At 41.9% G+C, this 23371-nt stretch overlaps 1 protein-coding gene across 1 annotated transcript; it reads left to right on the top strand.

Annotated features, from left to right (window-relative positions):
• The first annotated feature begins 139 nt into the window (after positions 1–139).
• On the top strand, positions 140–22639 carry cdc42ep4b (CDC42 effector protein (Rho GTPase binding) 4b). The gene is made up of 2 exons (XM_034107790.2): positions 140–359; positions 18203–22639. The coding sequence occupies exon 2, from the start codon at positions 18385–18387 to the stop codon at positions 19369–19371; it is 987 nt and encodes a 328-aa protein (XP_033963681.1). The 5' UTR covers positions 140–359; positions 18203–18384; the 3' UTR covers positions 19372–22639.
• Positions 22640–23371: the final 732 nt, after the last annotated feature.

Here is a 23371-nt window from a genome sequence, read left to right as displayed (position 1 = left end):
TTGAGGATCTTATTTCACTGCCGTTAGTCCCAGCAGGTTGAAGTGGTGCCTGTTGTCATGTGTTGTGGGTAAATAGGGCTCTGTCCCTTTAAACCTCAGCAGGGGGGTGGTGCTCTCGGGCAGATGAGAGGAGGGGGGAGGGCCGCTTTGTGCGCCACACACATGCAAACTAAACGGACATTGGAGCACCAACACGGGGAATGTCCTGCCGCAGCTCCTGCTTCTCCTGCCCTGGAAACTAAAGTGACTCCGAAGTGACACAGACGTTTCCCCTCCTGCTTTTGCTGTTCTTCTGTGTTTACGGGAAGTTGAGTGGAATATAACCTGAAACTTCGCCATTGCTCGGACCTTAAAAAAAGGTAAAATGTCTTCATGTTATTGTTTTAGAGTTGGCTGTCCTGTTGTAGAATGCTTAATTTAAGCTAGTTCAGTGAGTGACGATGTTTAGTTTAAACAATAGAATTGGCATTGTTTAGTGTAATTTTCAGACTACTCTTCTGGGCCAGGGAACTAACGTAGGTTGAAGTAAAGCCAACTGTTAGAAATCTGCATCTCATTTGAATGTCAAATCTGCTTGTAGTCAATTTGCGCCTGATCGAGCTCCTTCCTGTCTGTCCCATATGGAGCGACAACAATGAACCCTGCGTCCTCCATCCGCCTGGGGAACACTAGAAGTAAAGCGAATCTCATGTCATTATTGAAGTCACCACTTCAGGTTAAAGAGGATTTTGTTCTTGGGTCAAATAATGCTTTTACTATGTCATTTTGGATTCCAAACACTCATGTCACTGCTATGAGATCAACCTTTTAGGACCAATAGTTTTTTAGTTACATTCAGCCTTGATCATGAAGTTGTACAAAGCTTCCCTCCTCTTCAAACGTTTTGTTTTAAATCATGTGATATATATCGTAGATTAAGATTACTGACACGATTACATTTGGCAGAGAACCCCTTTTTCCAAGAAATCCTGCTTTGGTTCATTACTTAATAAATTATACAATTAGGCTATCTGTTTTAAAGCCAAGGCCAGAACCAACATGTAAGGAGCCAGTAACTTGGTCAGTGAAAGAAAAGTGTGTTCACATGTGGGATACAAATAAGTAGCCTCCAAGAGGTCAAGAGACTTCAGGACACACACATGTCTATACTAATACAATTCCTCATAACTTGACTGTATATTACTCACTAGTTCCCACTATTACTAGATCCCAACAGTTTGGTTTCTACTTTGTAGATACCCACGATGGGACCTCGGTGCAGAGTAGGGATGTCCCGATCACCACCTTTTTTTGCTCCCGATCCGATTCCGATCATTTGATTTTGACAATCTGCCGATACCGATTTTCCCGATCCGATCTTTATGCAATGCATTAAGAGAAAAAAAAGGTAACAGATAACGGCTGGTCATCCAACGCGATGAATTCAGCTATCTTGGCCGTTATTTGTTTGGCCTTTTCACTGTTCTGGGGAAGTTTCTCTTTCCTTTTAAAAGTCTCTGAAAGTGTTGGTTGTTTCAGTGCCGTTACCCGAGTGGCCACTGTGTACTCGCCGTGTTGTTGTTGGTGTTTGTTTCTCAGGTAGCGTATTAGATTGGTCGTGTTGAACGTAGCTCTGTTCTTTCCACCACGCGGAACCTCCGCCTTGCAAACATTGCATCTGGCTGTTACACTGCCTTCGCTTTCAATTTTATAATACTTCCAAACTCCTGACATTTGCTCTTTCCCGAGTCACCAGCTGAACGTAGCCTCTCGTTAGCTTACTGCTACTATTAGACACTGCGCCCACTCTGTTGCCAGATTTGAGAGAAATAAGCAACCAGGTCTGAAAACAAGCCCAAAGAAAGCAACAATGTTAATGTGTAATTTTAAACCAAAACTAAGGCCTCAGGATGACTTTAAGACGTGAACATGGTCATTTTTGTTTTGTAACATTAAATAAAATAATAAAAATATTTTATATAAAAAAAAAAATCTCTAGTGCAGAGCCTAACATAAGTGTCCCAAATAAGACTTTCCAGCTTCAGGACAGGATAGGATTTAATTGGAGTGGGCAGATGGCCCAGTTATTTTCACTGACAGTTACGTAACACGAATACTCCGCCACTCTCTGGGAATCTACCGAGAGCTCAGCAAACTGCAGGGCTACTTTCACCTCGTCTCTCCCGGATGTGTCCACCTCCCTGCTGCGTCATTAGTTAGATGTTCCTGTTTGTGTTTACAGGCCTGGCACTTGCCTCTCTTGCTCATCATGACTGATGAACCGGGCAATCTACTCTAGAATTAGCACCTTGGCTGTTTACCTACCCAGCCTCGTTCATCATGCTCTGTCCGTATTGGATGTGCTTGATTTTAACCACTGACCATAAAGCCTGCAGGGCCGTTTTCTGACGTTGAGTTGAATTATTCCTCTCTCAAAGTCTGTAATGAAGCCTTAGCTCTTGTTAAACTGCCAGTCTGGAAAACAGCAGGACATATTGACTAATGGGCTTGGCTTTGGGGTTGTCTTTGTACAACTGTTGACCTATGACCCCCGCCTTCACTCGTCCGCACCCGCCCTAACAACAGCCCTAAGGTCAGTGGGTGTTTGTGTTTTTTCTTGATTAATCATTTACTTAACTCTGTAGAAAAAAAGGAAGCAACTTGAGGTATTTAGGCCAAGGTCAGACTAGCAGCGCCACTTTTCCAAGCATCCTCTAGCTTTTCTGTGTCGTTTGTGGTCAACTGAAGTAGCGCATTATCACACAGAAACACACTGCCTTTCAGCTCCTTATTGTATGGGTTCTCCAGAGCTGCCAGGCAGAAATCTCTCCATCAAGATGTATTGTGTGCACTGCAGTCAGAGTGGAGGGGAGTGTGTCATCTCTTACTGACTGTGCTTTCTTTTTTTTGTGTCGGAGGCTATTTCAGTTAGCTCTGGAGGGTACGCCTGCTGCCTAGTGAGGAAGCTGGCTACCTGCCCTATTCTGACGGAGTGAGGAGGTCATTACAGTTTTATACTGCAGGAGTGGGGGTTGGGAGACGCAGTGAGACTCATTTTCCCATGACATCTTACTTCAGGCACAAGCAGTTCGTTAAAAGTGGAGGGCAACTCATTTCCTTCCGTATATCAACAGTGAGGGAGTATTTCATTTGTGTCCAGATTCTATGTTGCATGGTGGTTTAATGTGTGATGTATTAACTTTTCGCGTTGGTTTATAAGAGAGAAAAGTTGTTAACTGGAGTCAGATGTGATCATTTACAGTATATTGAGTCTTGTTGTTACTTCCCATGCCTCAGGAAATGCCTATGTAAATTACAGCCTCTGTAATCCACCCACCTTTATTCCATACTCCATAGGAGGCCTGCTGGGAAAGATGGGAGAACATCTTGACATTTAGTCTTTGGCATGGCTTCTTTGCAATTACATGGTTTGGAAAAAGCTCCTTTAGTTGGGAAAAGGATAAACAAAATCTTTTGGTTGATTATTGTGTATTCAGAATGGAAGAAAGAGGGCAATTGCAGGCAGTAACATTTAAACACCATCACTTGTTTTAATATGATTACATAATTTGTGTATGACTTGTTAATGGCATACAATTACTTTCGTGGGACTTATTTATGGAATATTAAACTATGGCTTTTTAAGACTTTTTCAATACTATTCTGCACTAGGCCATTTTTATGACATTCCTTATTCCTTTTTTTTATCATTACCATTGTTGGCATACTAGACTAGTACTGATTTGTATGACCTATGAATTATATGATTGTATGGCATACTGTACTGTGACTTCTTTATGATAGTACTAGGACTTCTCCCAATATTAGTCCACCATGACCTTTTTCGATGTTAATCACAAAATATATATATTATTTTTAACACACCATATAATGACTTTTGAGAATTTTTCATGACATTTCTATAACAAACCATGAGTTTTCCTTTTTTGAATGACACCGTTTTCTAGCATACTCTCTCACCCCAGAGCTCTGAACTGTGGAAGGCTCCCCATGTCTGTGAATTATTAATCACTTCAAAGGTGACGGGTGTGTAATTCTTTTTCTGCCATTGATACTGGAAATCATAGAGACTTATGTTGAACTCCCAGAGGAGAGTTGTTTTGACTCATACAATTACAGGATTCATTCGCCTGCAAACACAGCATTTCTTTGAACTTGGAACAGAAATCCAACTGAGGGTTTTTGAGTTAATCTCTCAACAGACTTTATATGGAAGAATAGTACATGTTACGCAGTGTTGAGGTATTTTGCAGAACCCATTTGACTTTGAACTTCGATCAGTAGCAACAAATTAACCAGTATGCTTAAAACAAGAGATTCCCTATATTATAGCCTTTATATCATTCTAGTATTCCAACGATTGTGATTAGTGGTTCCCTAAACAAAGCGATATCTGCTGCAACCTCATTTCCCCCCAAATGTCTATGAATCAAGAGCAGGGACACCAAAGAATGCCTGTTTGTTTCATCTGGAAAAAAGGGTTACATTGTACACATTTTGTTTTTAGGAATGAAGGATTTGCTATAAAAACCTAAAATAAACAAACGTCATTTGGTCTAGCAGAACACATTTTTGCTGTCCCCTGTTAATCCTTTTACGACCCCACAGATCTGTCTTCGTCCCTTTTGATAGGGCACCACTGATTAAGTCAACCATGGACTTAAAGGGACAGTTTGTCGGATTTGGCATTATTTTACATAATGGATGCAGATGTGAACCCCTCCCAAAACAAGCAGTTAAAACCATAGTAACACCTTTGCTTCACAATACTTTGGGAGCTATACAATTCAGGCGGTAGCTGGCGTTGCCACAGTTTTACAAACTCGTCGGAGAACTACAATGGCCTTCAGGTAGAAACTGCGAAAGGCTAGTTTGTAAATTCTGAGCTACTGTAGAGAAATTCCGGTACATGGGAATAATCTCCCACGTAGATTTAAAGGGCTCATTCTAAATAGGGATGCTCCGATCGCCAATTGTGGGGCCGATCGCCGGAATCAGTATCGGCCGATACCGATCGAGTGGGCGGGGCCTATGGGGATCTTCCATTTAAAGTGATGTTTAAAACTCAGTTAATGGGGCTCATTCACTGGAGCTTCCACAAACAACAACCAACATAATTATTACATTCAAATGAAGTTCATTATTCAAGTTTACATTAACTTTGGATAATAACATGGGAGAAATAACGGGAGCCTCTCTTTTCCTCTCTCTCCCTCTCTCTCTCTCTCTCTCTCCCCTGTCAGTATCTCATGCAGCTCACTGATCCAGTAATGAGTGACCCGACAGTGAAGAATAAATATATGTATAACTAGTTTAGCTTGTTCCAGAGGTAGATAAAATAGCTAAGTGTGTTAGGTCTAACTCTTAGTGTGTGTGTTGCTCCGCTCACCAGTCCGTCACAGCGGGCGGAGCTGCAGGATTTCTGCTTCACACACGTTGCATACCGCTATTTTATTGTCCTTTTCGGACACCTTAAAATACTGCCAGGCTGGTGAAGCCATTTTGGCAAGCTTGTTTTGCCGCACACAGAGAAAAGTGTCATGTATTTTACATGATCATTTTACATCATGCGATCGGCTCTCGCGATCGGCTCTCGCGATCGGCATTTTTAGAGAACACGGTAGAGTGAGTATCGGCCGATATCGATCGGAGCATTCTTAATTCTAAAGAAACAAAAACACAGCAGTTCTTTATTTAAGATAAAAAAGACTCAAATGAAAACATAGTTATAGTTCATTTCATTTATGTTAACAGATCCCACTAGTCACTGACTCTGTATTTGTTCAAGACTAGATTTACTTGAATTATCTTATTATACAATTTGAAGGTTGGTCAGTTAAAGAGGTCTAAACCGTGTCAACTCTTTTGGGACCAACCCCCCTGAAAAATCCATCAGCGGTCAATATTCGCCCCAACCCTCAAGAGAGAAACCTTAGCTGATTCTGGCACAGTGACACCACATGCCCTTTATCGCCCCATTTAACAACAATATATCACTGCCGTTCCCATGGAAAGGGGCCACTTTTTCTTTTGTGAAACCCATATGCACCTGTTACTCGATCGCTCAGATCTTCGCCTGTTTTGGTCACTGTCAGTGTAATGTGAGCATTGTGGAGGAAAATAACCAGTTCAACAGGAACTATTTTTCCTGTGTGGCGTGCACTTCACATTGAAGTCATTTCACTCCCTTCTTGAAACAAAACATGACAGTTTGATGCGACAACACCCAAGCACATGCATTAAATAACTAATCATATGATAGTCATAGATATTTATAGCATATGGTCATCACTCTTGCAGCACATCATTTGTATCTTTAATTGCATTGTTTGAACCAGTTTGGATAATGATCATGTCTGAGATTAAGGCAGTGCCAGTGGAGCTGGGGCCAGGCTGGTGGGTTGGTCCAACATTGCGAAGGTTTTAGATCATCATCAGTGGTTTCTGTTTTTTGAAAGAACACCACAGATCAAAATCACCAGCTGGCACACCTGTCCAATATTCATCTGGAATCTAATTGCAAACATATTTTGAAGATGTGTCATAACCTTCTTTCAATTTCGGCTTTGATACCGTCGATGCTGATTTTAAAAAGGGAATATCTTTCGTCCTTGGTCTTGCTCTCTCCATTTTGTCCATTGGTCCTGTTGATGTACTACGATTTAGAGATTTGGGCAAGAACACATTTGAATGGCTTACAAGGAGGATGACAACCCTCCGGCAGCTTTCCAGAAAAAGATTCCAGCAGCCACAGAGATTTCCAGCTACTTCCTTTAGTCGTTCCGAGAAATCAGTTTGAAAAGATTGTTCATTTTCTGGGAAGTGGGAAGCTCAAACTTCTTGTCGGAAATCAAATTGTTATCACCCACGTTGTTCTTGATCGAGACCCTTATATAATACGATGTTATCCTGACATATATATGACAATATGATCTGGGTTGACTAATTCCAGCATATCTGTTCAACGATGCTAAAAAACCTTACATTTCCCCTCATTGTCGGCTTAAATTAGCATATTCCCATGTAATTTAATTTATAAGAATCTTTTTTTGCCCATACAATTTGAATCTGACCCAGCGTTTGATATGTATATTTCCGGTTTCTCAGCTGAATTTAGTTAATGAAACGGTTAGATAAGAAAACTCATTGGGCATGCCTTTCTTTGTTGTACATTTCCATAAAAATCGTATAGTGAAGTGCCAATGCCGGCTTTTATGGAACACAGTTAAACATTAACCACGTGTGTTAGCATTAAGTTCCCCTTCTTCTGCCGTCCGTCACTGACACAATATTGCTTTTAGCAGCAGCAGGGCTATGGGCGGTGCAATATCTGCTGACTCGACTGTGACGGGGTCACATATTGAAAACACCCATGACTGTGCAGCTGGCCGCTGCAGTCCGGGCTTTGGTCTGTTTGCAGCCCAGCGAGCCCTCATTGTTTTGCTGCTCTGTATGAACACAGGAACAGGTGGTGTCTCTCTCAAGCGTACTGAAAAGACAAAGGAGGACTGTTGGCTGTGGTCACCTCTGTGCCCACTGGATAACAAATGTATACCGGGAAACAGTCACATGAACTATTGTGGGCTCTTGTTGTGGATCCTGGGAGGGTCACAGGTTTCTCACACATCATCCTGTCTGAGCCTCTAGAGGAGAGGCCACCAATCCGGTGATCTGAATGGCCCGTGATGGAAGGTTACAATACCTGAATGAATAGATACGGATCTCAGACCTTTGTCTCTTTGTATTAAATTAGTGTGAATCACTGTGAATAGTGGGTGTCATTCATCTGGGTCATATTTGCGCCTCATCTTAATTGTGTGTGTACGTGCACGCATTGGTTTCCTTTTAAAGGTGCATGCGTGCCAAAAGGGTTTGGTTCCTGTCTTCCTCTGGACTACTGCTTTGTTTTTTGTTCCTTCTCCTCTATTGTGTGACATTGCCGGTTTACAGAGAAATGGTGTCTGTCATTCGGAAACCAAAAGGGTGTGTTTTTGATGTTTGTGACAAACTCCCCAATGGCCCTTGGACCTATTTACAGTTCCGTTTCAACTGGGGCCGTTGACGGACTTTAAACTTTGGTTTTAACTATGCACATAAACACGCACAGATCCTATGCATGTAAACACAGCCATAACCATCTGTATGTGCTTCACCAGTGGAAACGTTATGCTTGCAGATATGTTTCCATGAAATACGCGTTGTTGCTCGATTTCCAAATCAAAGTAGCATGCCAGATGTGAAAGCTGTCTTCAAGAAACCCAAATAAAAGGAAGATGGATTTCGGTAAGATGACACAGATGGCACTTCAAAGACGTTCCTGACATAATCAGGTACTGATTCCCGAAAACACTTGGCACTTTCATTATCCGGCCTACAGACTTACAGGTTTCAAAGGAGCCGGTGTTAAGTTGTGGCTTTTATTTGATCTAATGTGATCCTCTTGTCATGCCTCTGGCGTTTTATTTGATAGTGTTACACTAATGACCGTTTTCTTTTACTTTAAATGATCTTGAACTCCAAAAGTGGTGGAGAATACTAAACATACAGCAGATAGCACATTTTGACACAGCATCTGAAATATCAGCCCCCCCTGTGCTTAGCTAGCAATTCCCAAAGATACACTATAGGAAGAACGTGTACGCACACTCACAGCAAGCATGGCCTCCTCACACAGAGCACTAACAAGGGAGCAATTGCATTAACAAGGTGCTTTACGAGGGGAAGAGTCTTTATCTCTGTCCTGTTCTGGGGGTTTTCAGCTTGTTGTGAATTTGCCATTATTAGGTTGAAGTGGCCATGTTTGTGAGCCTTTGTGTTCTCTTTTGTCAGCAAGTGTTTTGTTGTTTGCCTTCTGTGTCATTTAAGGTAACACCATGGGGGTTTATTAACTCATCTTGTCAGTCAGGGCGCTGTGCCTGAGGCCTTTATAACTGGTTTGTGTGTTTGACTCTAACGGGGAGGCAGCTTGTAAAAAAAAAAAAGGCCAGGAGCTGTGGACACAGTGCGGAAAAACTGTCACTTATTTATCAGTCCCACTGAGAGGCCTCCTGTCGACTTCACTACAGTTTCTGCATGCGTGTGCTCTTTTTCTACATTCTACAAGATTATCCAACAACCTTTTTGGTGGTTTGGTATATTTTGTTTTGCCACGGTCTCTTTCTAAAGCACCCTCAAAAAACAGACAATATGGCCAGTAAACTATTTGAACTGTGTATCTAAAGTGCAAGCCAACTCATTCTGGCATCCCTGCTGCAACAGAGCATTTTGTATTCCCTCAGTCTTTCTCAGCACTATCCTCAGTAGAACTTCTGCTTTGTTTTGCCATCCAGCAGCTATTGGACGGTTCATTCAACCACTTGGCTCAGATCCTGCTCTCTGGTACCAGCAGTGAATGCTGTATATTTGTCAGAGACTCACGGGGCGGATTTCAGTGATTAATTGGACATGCTCTCACGTGCACGGACTCACACACACAGTGAAGTACAATCACTCCACTGTAGGCGTAATGAGGCTTTGGGTACATTTCATGCAGGACACGGAGAAAGAACTTCTGTCATTCTGCTGGCATGAACGAGTACATCCAATGTGGCGACACCCTCCACCGCCCCTTTGAGGGAGTGTTTCTCTTCAGTGCCTCCATCTGTGCCTTCCATTTTTTTCTTTTCGGGGTAAGGTCATGGCACTTCACACTGTTACTCTGGATATTATTCATACATGGAGTGGGGGAGATGTAATCAAGAAACATGTTTGTATCGATCCCTTTGGTTGTTAGCCAAGGTTCTTCTTTCCCCTCTCTGACAGCAGCTCAGCATGGCAGCTTAGTCAGTACTTGACCACACTCTTTGTCCGACTGTGCAGGAATAACAGCTTAATAAAAAGGTTAGCTTGACTCACTGGAAGCAAACAAGGAAATCTGCTTCTGGATATCAGGATTTGGGAAGATTAAAAAAATATATCACTGGGTGTGCAGGGGTCAAAGGAGCTTGTGCAAAAGAGATAGGAAATGGATTTTGGAGTCGGACAGAGTAGGGCTATCTGGTGTAGGGCTGAACGATTAATCGATTTTAAATCGAAACCGCAAAGCCTGCGATTTTTGTTGTTGTTCTTCTTGTTTGTCAGTCATCCACATCAATCAGAAGTGCTGTGCTCCACGTGTACCAGTCATTGTTAACCAATCAGAAGGGGCCCATGATAGGTGATAGACAGATTGATCCAATCACCTGCCAAGTAGTTTTGAAATACTTTTCCAAATGGCTTCCAATGGAGCTTTCCTAGATGGTTTGGTGAAACAAACCATCTGAGTCAGGTTAGTAATGCTTCATCACATGTTTGACATCTATTACAGGGTGAGTCTTAAACTGAAGCTTGACTTTAAAGCAACTCAACGGAAGTTTCATGTACATTTAGTTATTTCACTCGTAGCTCGGGCTGCGGAGGTGCTAGAGACTAGGGCTGTGGCGATACACTAATCTCACGATACGATACGATACACGATATTCAGCCAACGATACGATATATATCACGATATTCAGCCAACGATACGATTCGATACGATTCGATATAATTCGATACACTTATATCATTTTCTGAAAGATTTTAAAGGGACAGTGGGATTTTGGTGACATCTTGTGAGTGTTCCATTGACTTGGATTGAATTAATTCAACTGAAAACTGAAAGCATCCATTATACAATATATGGCTCTGACAGAGAGTCTCCAGCTTGCAAATACTGGACAAAATGAATCAAAAGATGTGGTGAGAAAATTAGTTTCATTTATTGAAACAGTGCAAACTCTAGCTGTAAAGTGCAGTATCACAATGGACAATGGAGAATTAAAAGGTGCAGCAGGTGGCGGAACACGGGGGATTTGAATGGGACTTGTTAGAAATTAAAATCAATGTTTTGATGGCATAAAGTACCATAAACATACCGTCGGTTTAAATGCTGTTTTATACTGAAAAACCAGAAGTTGTTGTGCACAACCAGTTGTTGAGCTTTTACTCTGAAAATCCTTCATCTCCGGTTAGCATTTAGCATGTGGCTAATATACAATTTCCTATAGAGGTGAATTTAGTAGCGATATGACACGGAGTGTTGCACACCGAAACCTACTGATTTCAACACTACAACTATATACGTCGAGATATTATTATTGCTGAATATTAAATGAAGGTACAGTTTATTTGAATACGTTTGTTTACAGACGTGGGTAGCATGAGACAACATTCGGAAGTACCGGAAATGATACCAGCCGTGAGGTATTTTTGAAGTATTGATTACAGCGTTTAAAATGTATTAAATGAAAAGTCATGAAAGAGATAAGGAGGAGAAAAGGCGTGTTTAGTTATATATTTAATGTGCAATGTCTGAATCCTCTGTAATGCGCAACAACAAACATTGGAGACGTGGAGGGCCGATCCCCAGCAGCGCCAACCGGCCCACAGGGAGGATTCAGCAGAGGATATTTAACAGCTGGAAAGGTGGAGCTCGCTCTCTTCCCTTCGCTCATCTTCTGCTTGTAACATTACCGCGCTTTTTATTAATTAAAGTATACATTTGAACATTCTCAGAGACTCAATTAGTCTCCTTTTTAAAGCTTCTCTCCTGGACGCGAGTATAACGAACACAGTTATCAGACTTAATGTATCGATACCCGCGGCTGAAATATCGATACTTTCTCGGAAAATTAAATATCGATATATATCGCAAGATCGATTAAATTGCACAGCCCTACTAGAGACGGGAGCATATCGATACGACCTTCCTAGTGGGAGATATGGCCGCATTTTACAATAGACTTCCGTTGGGTCGCTTAAAAACAAATATCGCAATCGAATCGCAATATCTGTCAGAAAAATCGATATTAGATTATTTCCCCAAATCGTGCAGCCCTAATCTGGTGGGGATATTGGATGTTTGTTTGTATTTTTCTGGGTGGACGGAGGAGTTGCGTTTGCCGTCCTGAGCTCCTGACACACGGAGCAGAGGGCAGGCTCAGGCACGCTGGTTTTATTTGCTCACGTCGAACACGTTGCCCTTAATCCTCCTGTGGTTTTGTTTCGGTCGGTGCAGCATGATGTGCTATAGTACAGTACAAACACACGAACAGAGGGCATGTAGAGTTTGAGCAACCATCACGCCGATGTAGGTTTATTTGATCCCAAAGCTTTTTTACATGAGCAAGATGAGTGTTCACTATCTAGTAGGTCTTGTGCAGATAAAGCAGCCAATGTTCCAGGGGAGCTTCTGACCTTTCCCAAAGTCCAACTTGGATGTTTCCGGTTTCTTTAAGCTTCTTTATCGGCCCTGCCTTTGATGTGATTAGGTTAACCATTGCCATATCTGAATAATGCACAGTTGCTCAAATCTCTGTTTATCTGGTCAGATTTTATGATAGCAATTTTATCTAAGGGCTAGAACCTGCTAGTATGACATTTCTTGATTTCATCATGGACACTATAGTTGCAAGTTGCAACACCCATATTGTATCAACTTTACTTCCAAATGGGCTTTGTTATTAGGTTTAAGTATATTTTCCATAGTATTGAGGACAAATGGGTTTGTCTGGATCTTAATAGCTGTGTTATGTGAGGACAAGTGTGTTGACGCTGAGGATTTGGCTAATTAAGTTACTAAATGGGCCCTCGAGAGATTGCATGTTCTCACTGTCTCACTGTTAACCGAATAAACATATTGAACCCATTTCTGCTTCATAGAGAATGCAGGCTTTTTATGACGATACGTTTCACCTTGAGCCTTCAACACAACAACATTTTTTCTCGGGAGGAATATAATAAAATAAATGTTACGATAATGGGACATTTAAATGTTATTCTTAAGGTGTACATCTGTTCCACTTATACGTTTAGTATATTTCATCTTTTTCTAGCTATATTGGGCCAGTACAGAAGGAGCAACAACCTTTACAGACAGGCTTACTGAGACCTCGGAGAAATCCTATACTGTGTGAGTTTTGAATGAGTGAGCAAAGAGCACTGGTGTGTTTAACATAAGTTATATCTGTGTACCCTGGGTAAACCTGCTGAGTGAAATAGGAATGCTTTGCTTTATCCCTTTCTTAGCATTCACATCCTTTCCTCTGGGTCTATTCAATATATTCCGGACATTTGTCATACAGGGTTAGCCTTGCAGCGTGTCACTAGATATGAAGTCGAACAGGAAGAACATGTTTCTTCCGTAGGAGGCAGTCATGAGGTGGTATGCAGGAACAAAGGATGGCTTATTTTAGGGTGTTATGTGTAACAGGTTGCCATTCTTATGTTACTGTCACACATTCTGTGATCTGGTCAGACCGTGTTTACATGATACTGGAATCTCTTACTTCTATATTAACTAGAAACATTTATACATTGGATTCCATTTTCAAGTCATGATAGAATAATTCAATAGTTATGGATTGTCAGCGTCTAAATCCAGTATCATTGCTTTGGATTGATTCTATGTTCAGGTGTGTTGAAATGCGACGTGAGGCAGAGTTTGTGTTGAGTATTTCTTCATCGTTTATCTGTGCGGTGAGTTAAGGACAATAAGTAGATGTCGGACTGGAGGAAACTTTGAGGCAGCTAGAGAAACAGCAAAGTGAGACGGCGCCGTGCTAATGAGCCAGCACCAAGGCTACAGGACCCTAATGACCCACATTCATACATAGTAGATGAAGCCTCCTAATTCCTTCATTTCTAGCCTCTTTGATAGCAAACATTTCTATATTTATTATATTTGTTTATACAGTTGTTGTTTGGACGATGACAATGGGACAATTCTGAAGGAAGATGAAAATAAACAGACTGGTCCGTGTTGTTATTTCTCTGCTTCTGGCTCTGACGGCGTCCTCTCCCCCGTGGGAATCAGATGTTTGGGCTGGAGGTTATGGGCCTCACGAAGTAGCTGCAAATGAAGTTTGCCGACCTTCTTTGTCAGAGTTGGGAACTTCCCATTCTTATGCATCAATTGATTAGCAATGTCATAGATGCCGTTGGCTGACTCTTTATTTCATTTGCATATCAATGGTGCTGACAATAGGCCTGAACAAAGGCAGATTCAAGGTTAAACAAAGCAGAGGTTTTCTTGTTGCTCACGCGGCAAGGTCTCTGTTTTGAAAATCATAGTTTAGAAAAATGGGGGGAAAGCTGGAGAAGAAAAGAGTTGGTAAAACATAGCTTTAGTAGTGTTTGCTTGCCCAAAGGAAAATCTGTAACTGCATATTGAAAGTCAGTTAACATGAATATTTTGGTATTGATACATTTGTTTCGAACTGATTCACAGGCTCACTATTGTATCCTTTCCCTGCAGAAAAGGCATTTTTTTAACATAATAACAGTTATGTAATTTCACTGTTTGTCTCCTTGTAACTCTTCAAGGCTTCTACCCAGGCTTCTACCTTGTGAATAAATGATGGACTCTCCCTCTCCTTTTAAAAGATTCAAACAAAGTCTAAAATAAAACCAGAAAGTCTCGCAGTCAGTGCACGTCTGTTGCTTTAACTCGACAGTGGGCGAGCTGTGATTGGATGAGCAGCCAAAGCCTCTTTCCCCTGCTCATCGGGGTGAATGAAGAGAAAGTGGTGTGGGATAGCCGAGGACTGTGTGGCGCCTGTGATCCACAGGATTACAAGAGCGAGACTGAACGCTGCTGAGCATGCTGGTTGTTGTGATGTCATTCAGAGCCTGCCAGTGACACGATGCTCTTAATCATTCATGGCCCTGTCACCACTTGTCTTAGTTCGTGCTGGAGTCATGTGGCACTTTGAGAGCTCTGGTACATAAAGGCTTAGTCACAGGCTGGCACCACGGCTGAAGCAATATACTCGACTCAAACAAACAATATAATACCTCTTTGGGCTTATCTAGTGGCCTACAGCAAATATGTTCACCTGTATGTTTGTGTTGAAGTGATTGCTATCTTTGAGTTGTATAACCTGCTTTTTTGTTTTGCTCCATGAGCGGAGATGAAATTCTGCCCCCAGCTGAACTGAGTGTAGTGGAAGCCATAGAGGTCAGACTGGAATCCCTAGTCTTCTGTTTGACCTTAGCACAATGTATGAGCAAACAAGAGAGGGGCGACTGTATGTTTTTCGATTGGTCTAGACACTAAGGAGAAATAACCTTTTCATTTATTTTTGAGTGAGTTGTATAGTATTCTCTGTATGTAGGACTTTATTTCCATTACCTACCTTAAAAGTCGAGAAACCAAAGATACAGTAATGTCAAATAATACACTAACCCACACTCTGAAATGAGAATAAACTTGCTGTATTAATAATTATGACATTAATCCAAAAGGTGGAGTTTGTAACTTACCCTTTGCAATTGACAGAATCTTGGCATTTCAATATGAAGGAAAAATAACCACAACATTTTATTCTTTTTAATCGATAAAAAGCCTCAACATTGGACACAATCTTTCTTCCAAGCTAACAGAACAGATTTATTAGCGTTGTACTTAAATATGATAAGTATTTAGCAGTCTATATTGTAGAAATGTTCAGGTATCGTTACCCTTATGCCTAATATATTTGGAGAAAGCCTGGATAGACTCCCAGAACAACAGAAAAAAGAGAAGCATACATTCTTTGCTCTATGTGAAAGAACATTTACCACGGCCCCAGTTTTATACGCAACATTAGTGCTCCCTTTTTAGGCGCTTTAAATGGTCTCTGGAATGTTTGAAACAGGAGAATGCATAACACATAACACTGTCATTCTTCATGGTTTATCTTTGGAAGAGTGCTGAAGGGCTAGAACTGAATATGACAGGGCTGCCTGCAGGCTGTACTTCATCTTTTGTCATGCCCACAATAATGGGGTCTTGATGATCCTGGAGGGTGGGGGTTGAACTATTCCTCGTCAAACACCAAAGGGCCTCAAAAGACATTAAATGGGCCATTTCCTAGAATGAACTAAAGGTGTGGGGCTGGCACCTTTTGATATTCGAGCACCCACTGACATATTTTATGCTGGGTTTGAATGTATTCGGGTGACAAGGCGCATCAAAGGCATTCCCCTTCAGCTATAGCAGCGTAGTTATTGTCTTATTGCCCTGCATGTGGCCACCAGGAAGGGTTAATCCATCCATCTGAATGATCTCTCCATGTAGGGGATCAAATCTCACTGGCTGTCTCCGGCCGGCTTAGAGACAGGAAGCGCGCTCCATAGCCAGTGCTCTGCTCTGACGTTGCCATAGAGAAACACAAAACTATGGGCAGCGGGGAGGAACATTGCAGATGAGTTGTCTTGAGTGGTCAGTCACACATTCGGCAGCCTTTGTGCAGCGGATGCTAATTGGCTACCGCATAAGGCATGAAGGAATAAAGGGTTTAGCTAATAATAGACCATACTGCATTAATCTAACCACTAGGACTCCGCTTAGAGGGACTTTGTGGGAATGTGTTTGCTCTACGCTATAATCTTACAATTTGGCATCCAGTTGCTGTTTGAATGGCCTTCGTAGCAGTAAGCCCATTCCAATTGTCACGTATCAGGGTGTGAAGTGAACTTGAACTAGCTTTAACAATAGAACTTGAAAATAAGTACTATTGTAAATGAATTTGCCCTTTGTTAGGCCGGCTTTTGTTGCTGGGACAGTGCATGTCCTCCATTCAACAGCACCAGAACTACAGCTTGAATGAAGTTGTTGAATATAGAGGATACAAACCTTTGGCAGTGGACAGAGTTCAGTTCTCTTTGGGAATGACATATTTTTCTGAAAAAGCTGTGAACAAAAACACAGCGCTAGCTTTTATCATCTATCAAACCCCCTTCTGTTCCCTCTAGTGCTACTTTGCCTTTCCAATTCAATGGGTTCTTGTCAGAGATGCAAATGTTTTCATGGGTGACGTTCCTTTGGGAATATTGTTGAGTGAAGCCCCCATTCATTCACTCTGGGGATGCGTATACGGCCCAGAGCGTGGGCTTCAGCTGCAGTCTGAAAACACGGAGAATGGCGGGATTGCTGTCTGGCTAAAACAATTGGAACCCTTGTTAATGTCAGTAACACATGGATCCAGTAGAGTGTAACCAGCACATAAGTGGGTGTTAAGACCGATTCTCCACTCGTTCTGCTTTAAGATCACATTTTAAGGCTTGCGTCACTGGTGACTTAGGGACAAGTGTGTGAAATGAGCCATATTATCTGCTTATCCAGTCAAATATCATCAGGATCAAAGTGAGCTGCGTTATGAAAACATTATTACAGACTCAGGGTCCAGATAAAAGACAAGACATTACATAGATAAAAGACAAGGCATTACATATAATAAATTACATACACAGCATAAAAAGAATTCATAGTTTAAGAATCGTTAAATCAAGAGCACCCTGCTTGCATCGCATACAAAACACTTCCATTGCCATCTCTAGAGATGATAGACATTGATGTGTGTTCAGTGATAGACAGAACAGATGTTGGAGGTGCTTAAATGTCGCTCTCAAGACAAAAGAGACAAAAGCTCAAACTGAAGAAAAGCACAGAGCCTCCGATGGAAACATCTAATCTCTTGGTGACAGGAAGGTTAGAACAGAATGTAGCAGATCTGGACTTTCTGAGCAGTCAGTTGATCCATGCTGAAGAAATGCTTTTTTGTTTTATTCCTGCCAGCTTGAACTGCTCTTGCTCCGAGTATCCTGTGTCTTGCTGGTTATGTAACAGTCGGGGGCTTAAATGGGAACTAAAGCACAGCAGAGACATCGGACACTGCAGCTACTTGAAAAACTGAAAGTGACGGCAGCCTATTATAGGAATCTTTAGAAAGAGCTTTAAAATGTACCAGAAGAATGGTACTAGCACAATTTGGATGGGAATAGTTGCCTTGGTAAACCTCATTGGGGATATTTCACTGGTTTTGAGTGCTGTGAACTTTGTACAAGAAAGCATTTATTTACCATTACATAACACCCTCAAAGACTTCTGCATATAAAAGATTTTCATTAGTTAAGAACCACTCAAGTGAGGATTCATTCTGAAGCCCTGGCAACGAAAGTCTCCAAACTTAGTGCAGATCGGGACAGAGCCAGTTAAGCGATGGTGGGTGATGAGAAAGGAATAGACATTGCTCTTTAGAGAAGCATTTAAAGTGGTGTTTCAAATTTTCAGCAGAATAAAATGCTATTAATTGAACAATTCCACACTTCCTGCCAAGGATTAGAGTACTGATGTGGCTTTAATGCTCTCTCTTCTTTTTCATAGGTTTATCTGACAGTGGAAGGAAACTTGAGCTGAAGGACCAGAATGGCTGCACACATTAAACACCTGGATTTATACTTTCTTTGACAAAACCTCAGCCAAATAAGTTTGGAAGGAACTCCTCTGAACTCCTACAGAAGCTAGCTCCATTTCTCTCTGTGGATTATAAGTAACAGACTGCCATCATGCCGATCCTCAAGCAGCTGGTGAACAACTCTAACCAGTCCAAGAGACGGTCCCGCGCAGACCTGACCGCCGAGATGATCAGCGCTCCATTGGGCGACTTCCGCCACACCATGCACGTTGGCCGCGGAGGAGACGCCTTCGGGGATACTTCGTTTCTGAGCACCCGATCAGGGGAACCTCCCAGGGAGCCGGAACCTAAGCAGAGCTCCCCGGTGCCCAAACCAGGTCTGCTGTCCCGCACCTTCAGAAGCAGCAAGCGCTCTCAGTCAGTAAACCGGGGCGACAAATATGAGTACACCATGACGGGGCCTTCTGGTGGTTCGTCGGCATATGTCAAAAACGCCATATCAATGCCTTACCTAAACGAAGAGGATGTGAACCGAGGCCAACGACTGCCGAAGAGCGTTTCCTCCAGCCCCATGAAGAGACTGTCGGAGATCGAGAAGCCATCCAACGGAGCCGCAGCCATGGCGACGCTGGATGCAGAGTTTGAAGAGCGCAATTTCGGCGAACTTACCGATTTGCCTCCATTCATGCCCAAGGGAGGCGGAATGAAGCACGCGGAGTCCATGATGTCCTTCAACATCGACTTGGGGCCCTCAATGCTCGGGGACATCTTGAGCGTGATGGAAAAGAAAGGCTGGGAGGAGGACGACCTCGGCTACGAGGAGGGCGAGGGCCGGGCGTCGCCTTCCCTCATCCCCCACATAGATGACGATGACGCAGAGGAAAAGGCCCCTTCCAGGCCCCCCCGCACCATGTACCAGCAGAAGCCCGTGGTGGAGCCCTACACCCCCGAGCTGCACCCCAGGAACAACCACCACAACCTGGACAGCTGCTCCGTGTCCAGCGCCGGCTCCGTCACCGAGGAGAAACCGCAGTTCCACGACAACGACACGGACAGTGCCAAGTACAGCTCGCCACGTGGGGAGGAAGACCGAGAATTCACCTTCATGGATGATGACGATGATGAGATTCGAGTGTAGATGTTTTACCTATCACTGCCACGAACAGTCTTGAAGGACACTAATGTAAAAGCCCAAGCTGGAAAAGGGCAGTGGAGGGATTAAGAAGCAGGGCCACATCTGCTTTAAGCTTCTTGTAGATCAATCTAATCTCTGCCCACTTTGTTCTACATCATAAATATAAACCAATTAAGTCTTATTCACCGTGCTGTTGCAAGGAGATATGAGCCAAGAGCGTGTCAGACTGGCTCACAAAGTGAAACTCTCTCAAAGTTTGGGTTAATTTGCAACACCAGACTCTGAACTTATTGAGGAATTCTCCATTTTATAATAAGACTGGCTCGGAACCGTGTCCTTCTCAAAGGTGCATTGCTCGTTTTAATAAGTAAAGTGCGGCAATATGGTTAAAGAGCCCTAACCCCAGCTGTCAATCAAATGAATATCACATTTGGGGTATGTTATGTAATGTAAGGAGAAGGATACGTGAAGTCACAAACCAGATGTGGACGTGTGCTACAGATTCTGAAGAAGAAAGAGGGAAAGGGAAATAAGTGGAACTCTGATAGCTTTGTAATGTGTGGGAGTGATCATGGAGCTCATTTTGCCATATCTTGGCATAGACACTAAATAGATAAAGTAGGTTCCTACTTTTGTCCAAGTCTGACTTTAAAGGGTGATTATTTTGTACTTTATAATATGTAAATAGAGTATCTGGAAGTTGGTCTACAGTAGCTCTCTTGTATTTGAGTTTGGTAGTTTACCATTTTGCCACTGTCTCTCTTTTAAATCGCTCTACTTTAAATCCATAGAGAGCTGTTGTATTTATTCAACATGTTTTATAAGGGACGGATCATACTAAATGTGCACTGCGAGGTCTTAAAAGTTTAGATTTCAAGGTTCTCTGATACGTTGAATTTCTTACAAAAACATCTTAATTGAACTAAAGAGTTAGCCAGCTTCTTTACGTTGAAGTCGGCTGCCTAGCACTTACATATTGGATTCAATTAGACATTAAAGTGTCTCAGTCACATCACTCCTCCTGTCACTGTCATGGAAAGGCTGTACTAGCTCACAAAATGTCATGTACTTTCTTTCAACAACAATACAGAAGTTGTGTTTATTTTTGTATCTTCACAACTCATTCCACATCATCACTCAGATAGGCGTTTGAAAGGGAGTTGTCGCTGTAGACAAATTGTTATATTCAAATGAATAGTTAGGGCTCTATCCAAAACACACATCCTCTCTCTAGACATGTGTTCAGGCGCGTCTCTAAGGGAAGAGAGAGTGTGTTATTAGAGCGCAGCTACTTAATAAAGCATCAGGAATGTCCCCGGGCAGCATCAGATATTTCCTAAACTGGCCCCACAAGTGATACCTCCTGTACACAACCAAATCACACAGTAGGAACACATGATTAAATGAACCCATCATCTGGCCGTTTCTCTGTCTACTCATTAAATGTGCTGCATTATTGGCCCCCAACCAGCTGGATCGGCTCCACAAACAGCGGGGTCAGGGACGGGCAGGTGGACGGCTTCTCTTTCTTCTTTTCTACGATGCAGGCTCCGACAGGTCTAAATAAGGTGTCCACGGTTAATATGACCCTTTTTTATTTGGCGTTAAGAAACTAATTGCTATGTTTTTGAACTTCCTGTTGACGCGGGGGTGTGCACGTAGGATCAGGATGCTATGCCATTCTGCCTCGGGTTATTGTGATGTTTACAAACAGAAACCGGTTTAAAGAAGTTTGTCTTAAAAGCATTCTAGAAGAAATTGCCAAGTATGTTCTAACTTTATTATTGGGTAACGTTCGCAGGATGTACACTGAACAAAAATATAAACGCAACACTTTTGTTTTTGCTCCCATTTTTCATGAGATGAACTCAAAGATCTAAAACATTTTCTATATACACAAAATAACCATTTCTCTCACATATTGTTCACAAATCTGAAAAGATCTGTGATAGTGAGCACTTCTCCTTTGCCGAGATAATCCATCCCACCTCACAGGTGTGGCATATCAAGATGCTGATTAGACAGCATTATTATTGCACAGGTGTGCCTTAGGCTGGCCACAATAAAAGGCCAAGGAATCGAGTGGCCCGTGGTGGTGGGGTTATGGTATGGGCAGGCGTATGTTATGGACGATGAACACAGGCCACTTGATTCACAACATTACCCTAACCCTACCCCTACACCAGATACTGACTGGTTTTCGGACCCCCCCAATAAAGCAAAAATGCACATTTTAGTGTGGCCTTTTATTGTGGCCAGCCTAAGGCACACCTGTCTAATCAGCATCTTGATATGCCACACTTGTGAGGTGGATTATCTCGGCAAAGGAGAAGTGCTCACTATGACAGATTGTTTTCAGATTTGTGAACAATATTTGAGATAAATGGTTATTTTGTGTATATAGAAAATGTTTTAGAGTTTTTGAGTTCATCGCATGAAAAATGGGAGCAAAAACAAAAGTGTTGCGTTTATATTTTTGATCCGTGTATGATTGTGTTGTTACTTACGTGTAGATATGCAAAATAGAGTCAGAGCTCACATTTTGATGCCAATGAGCCAAAATGGAAGCCGTCTTTACTTCTATTAGTCCAGAATGAAATGGTTTGCGCTGCTGCAGTCCTTCACGTTCATCGCCAATAAATGAACACTCTAAAAAGAGAACAGAAACACTCCTTATCTGCCGTTGTTTTTAATCAAGTCATGTAAATATAGTTAGTGCCATGGATGATTACATTAAACACTGGTTGTTATCAGCAGTGTGACGATGTGGTACCACCGTGGGAATGTTAGCGGATTCAACACTAAATGGCACATTTGCGGCCAAATTGTCGCAAGTAGAAGAGGTTAATAGAGGATCATGGGAAAGTATACTAAATTACGCTGAAGTACTTTCTTTGTATTTTCTTAATTTTGCTGGCATTCTTCTTGTTTCTCTTTAGGACACTCCGAAGTAGGCCAGAACAAACTATTTAAAATAATTTGCAAGTTCTTTCTGCCCCAGGTCTTAAAGTTGTCTGCGCCCGGACAGCTTTGCTTTGGAGTGGCGGGAAAAGATAAGGACGTGAAAAACAACCTGCTCAGAGTTCTGCTGTGAATGTTTTTTCTTTTTTTTCTATTCAGTGGCTGTAGTGTTATGCCGAGTTTGTACTGTTTTTCTTTTCCTACTCCTTATTCTGGTTTTACAGTATATTAATATATTTACCTTCCTCATTTTCCTTTCTTTGAAATAACAGCTATATTTTTCAATAAAAGAGAAGCTGGTAATCTTTAACCATGACTCAGTCGTTTATTTACAAATGCATAAGTCTGTCACCGCAGGCGTCCTTTCATTTTCAAAACTCTTCAGCAAGTTTATACACACTCTTAAAACGCGCTTATTGAAATCTGACCTTTGTGTAGCCCTTCGATTTTTTTATACTGAGGAAGCTACTTAAACAGTTTTAGCCGCAACCCCAGTTTAACAAACTCAGAGTGGATTGTTCTGCATAAATAACCCTGAAATTAAAGATAAAACCTTGTTCTAAAGATTCCACATTACGAGCAAGATGAGACTTGTTAGCGAATTAAAGCCCTCCAGCCTGACATTGATTTTAACAGGCTTTAGAACTTGCTGGGTAACATAAAGAGCATATCTTGTGATTCATAATATTCAGTCAAAAATGTTTTTGTATGATCCAATTCGTTCGGAAGGGGAGTCAAAGTAGCTTAAATGATGCATCAGTGACAAATTGTGAGGGCACTAAATTAACCGTACAGATAGAATATATTACAGGCTCTTTCCTTTTTTCAACAGCAAATCTAATTTCTCCAGATGATGGCCATCTGGATATGTGATGACATTTTTTCATATCACATATCTATATGAAGACTCATGCTCTCAGGTTTAAGAATAGCATGGAATGAAGCCCAAGGGAAAAGTACTAAATCTAGCCTGGTTTGTTTCTGAAGAGTTTCACACGTAGTTATTGCTGTATAAAAGTAATGGTGAAATGTAAAGGTAATT

Source organism: Pseudochaenichthys georgianus, chromosome 19, assembly GCF_902827115.2.
Source record: "Pseudochaenichthys georgianus chromosome 19, fPseGeo1.2, whole genome shotgun sequence".
Lineage (NCBI taxonomy): Eukaryota > Metazoa > Chordata > Actinopteri > Perciformes > Channichthyidae > Pseudochaenichthys > Pseudochaenichthys georgianus.
The sequence above is the reverse complement of the archived record's forward strand: the minus strand, read 5'-3'. Positions and strand labels throughout refer to the sequence as shown.

Excerpts from the sequence above, each read along its gene's own strand:
- cdc42ep4b (XM_034107790.2), top strand. The coding sequence starts at position 18,385 with ATGCCGATCCTCAAGCAGCTGGTGAACAACTCTAACCAGTCCAAGAGA.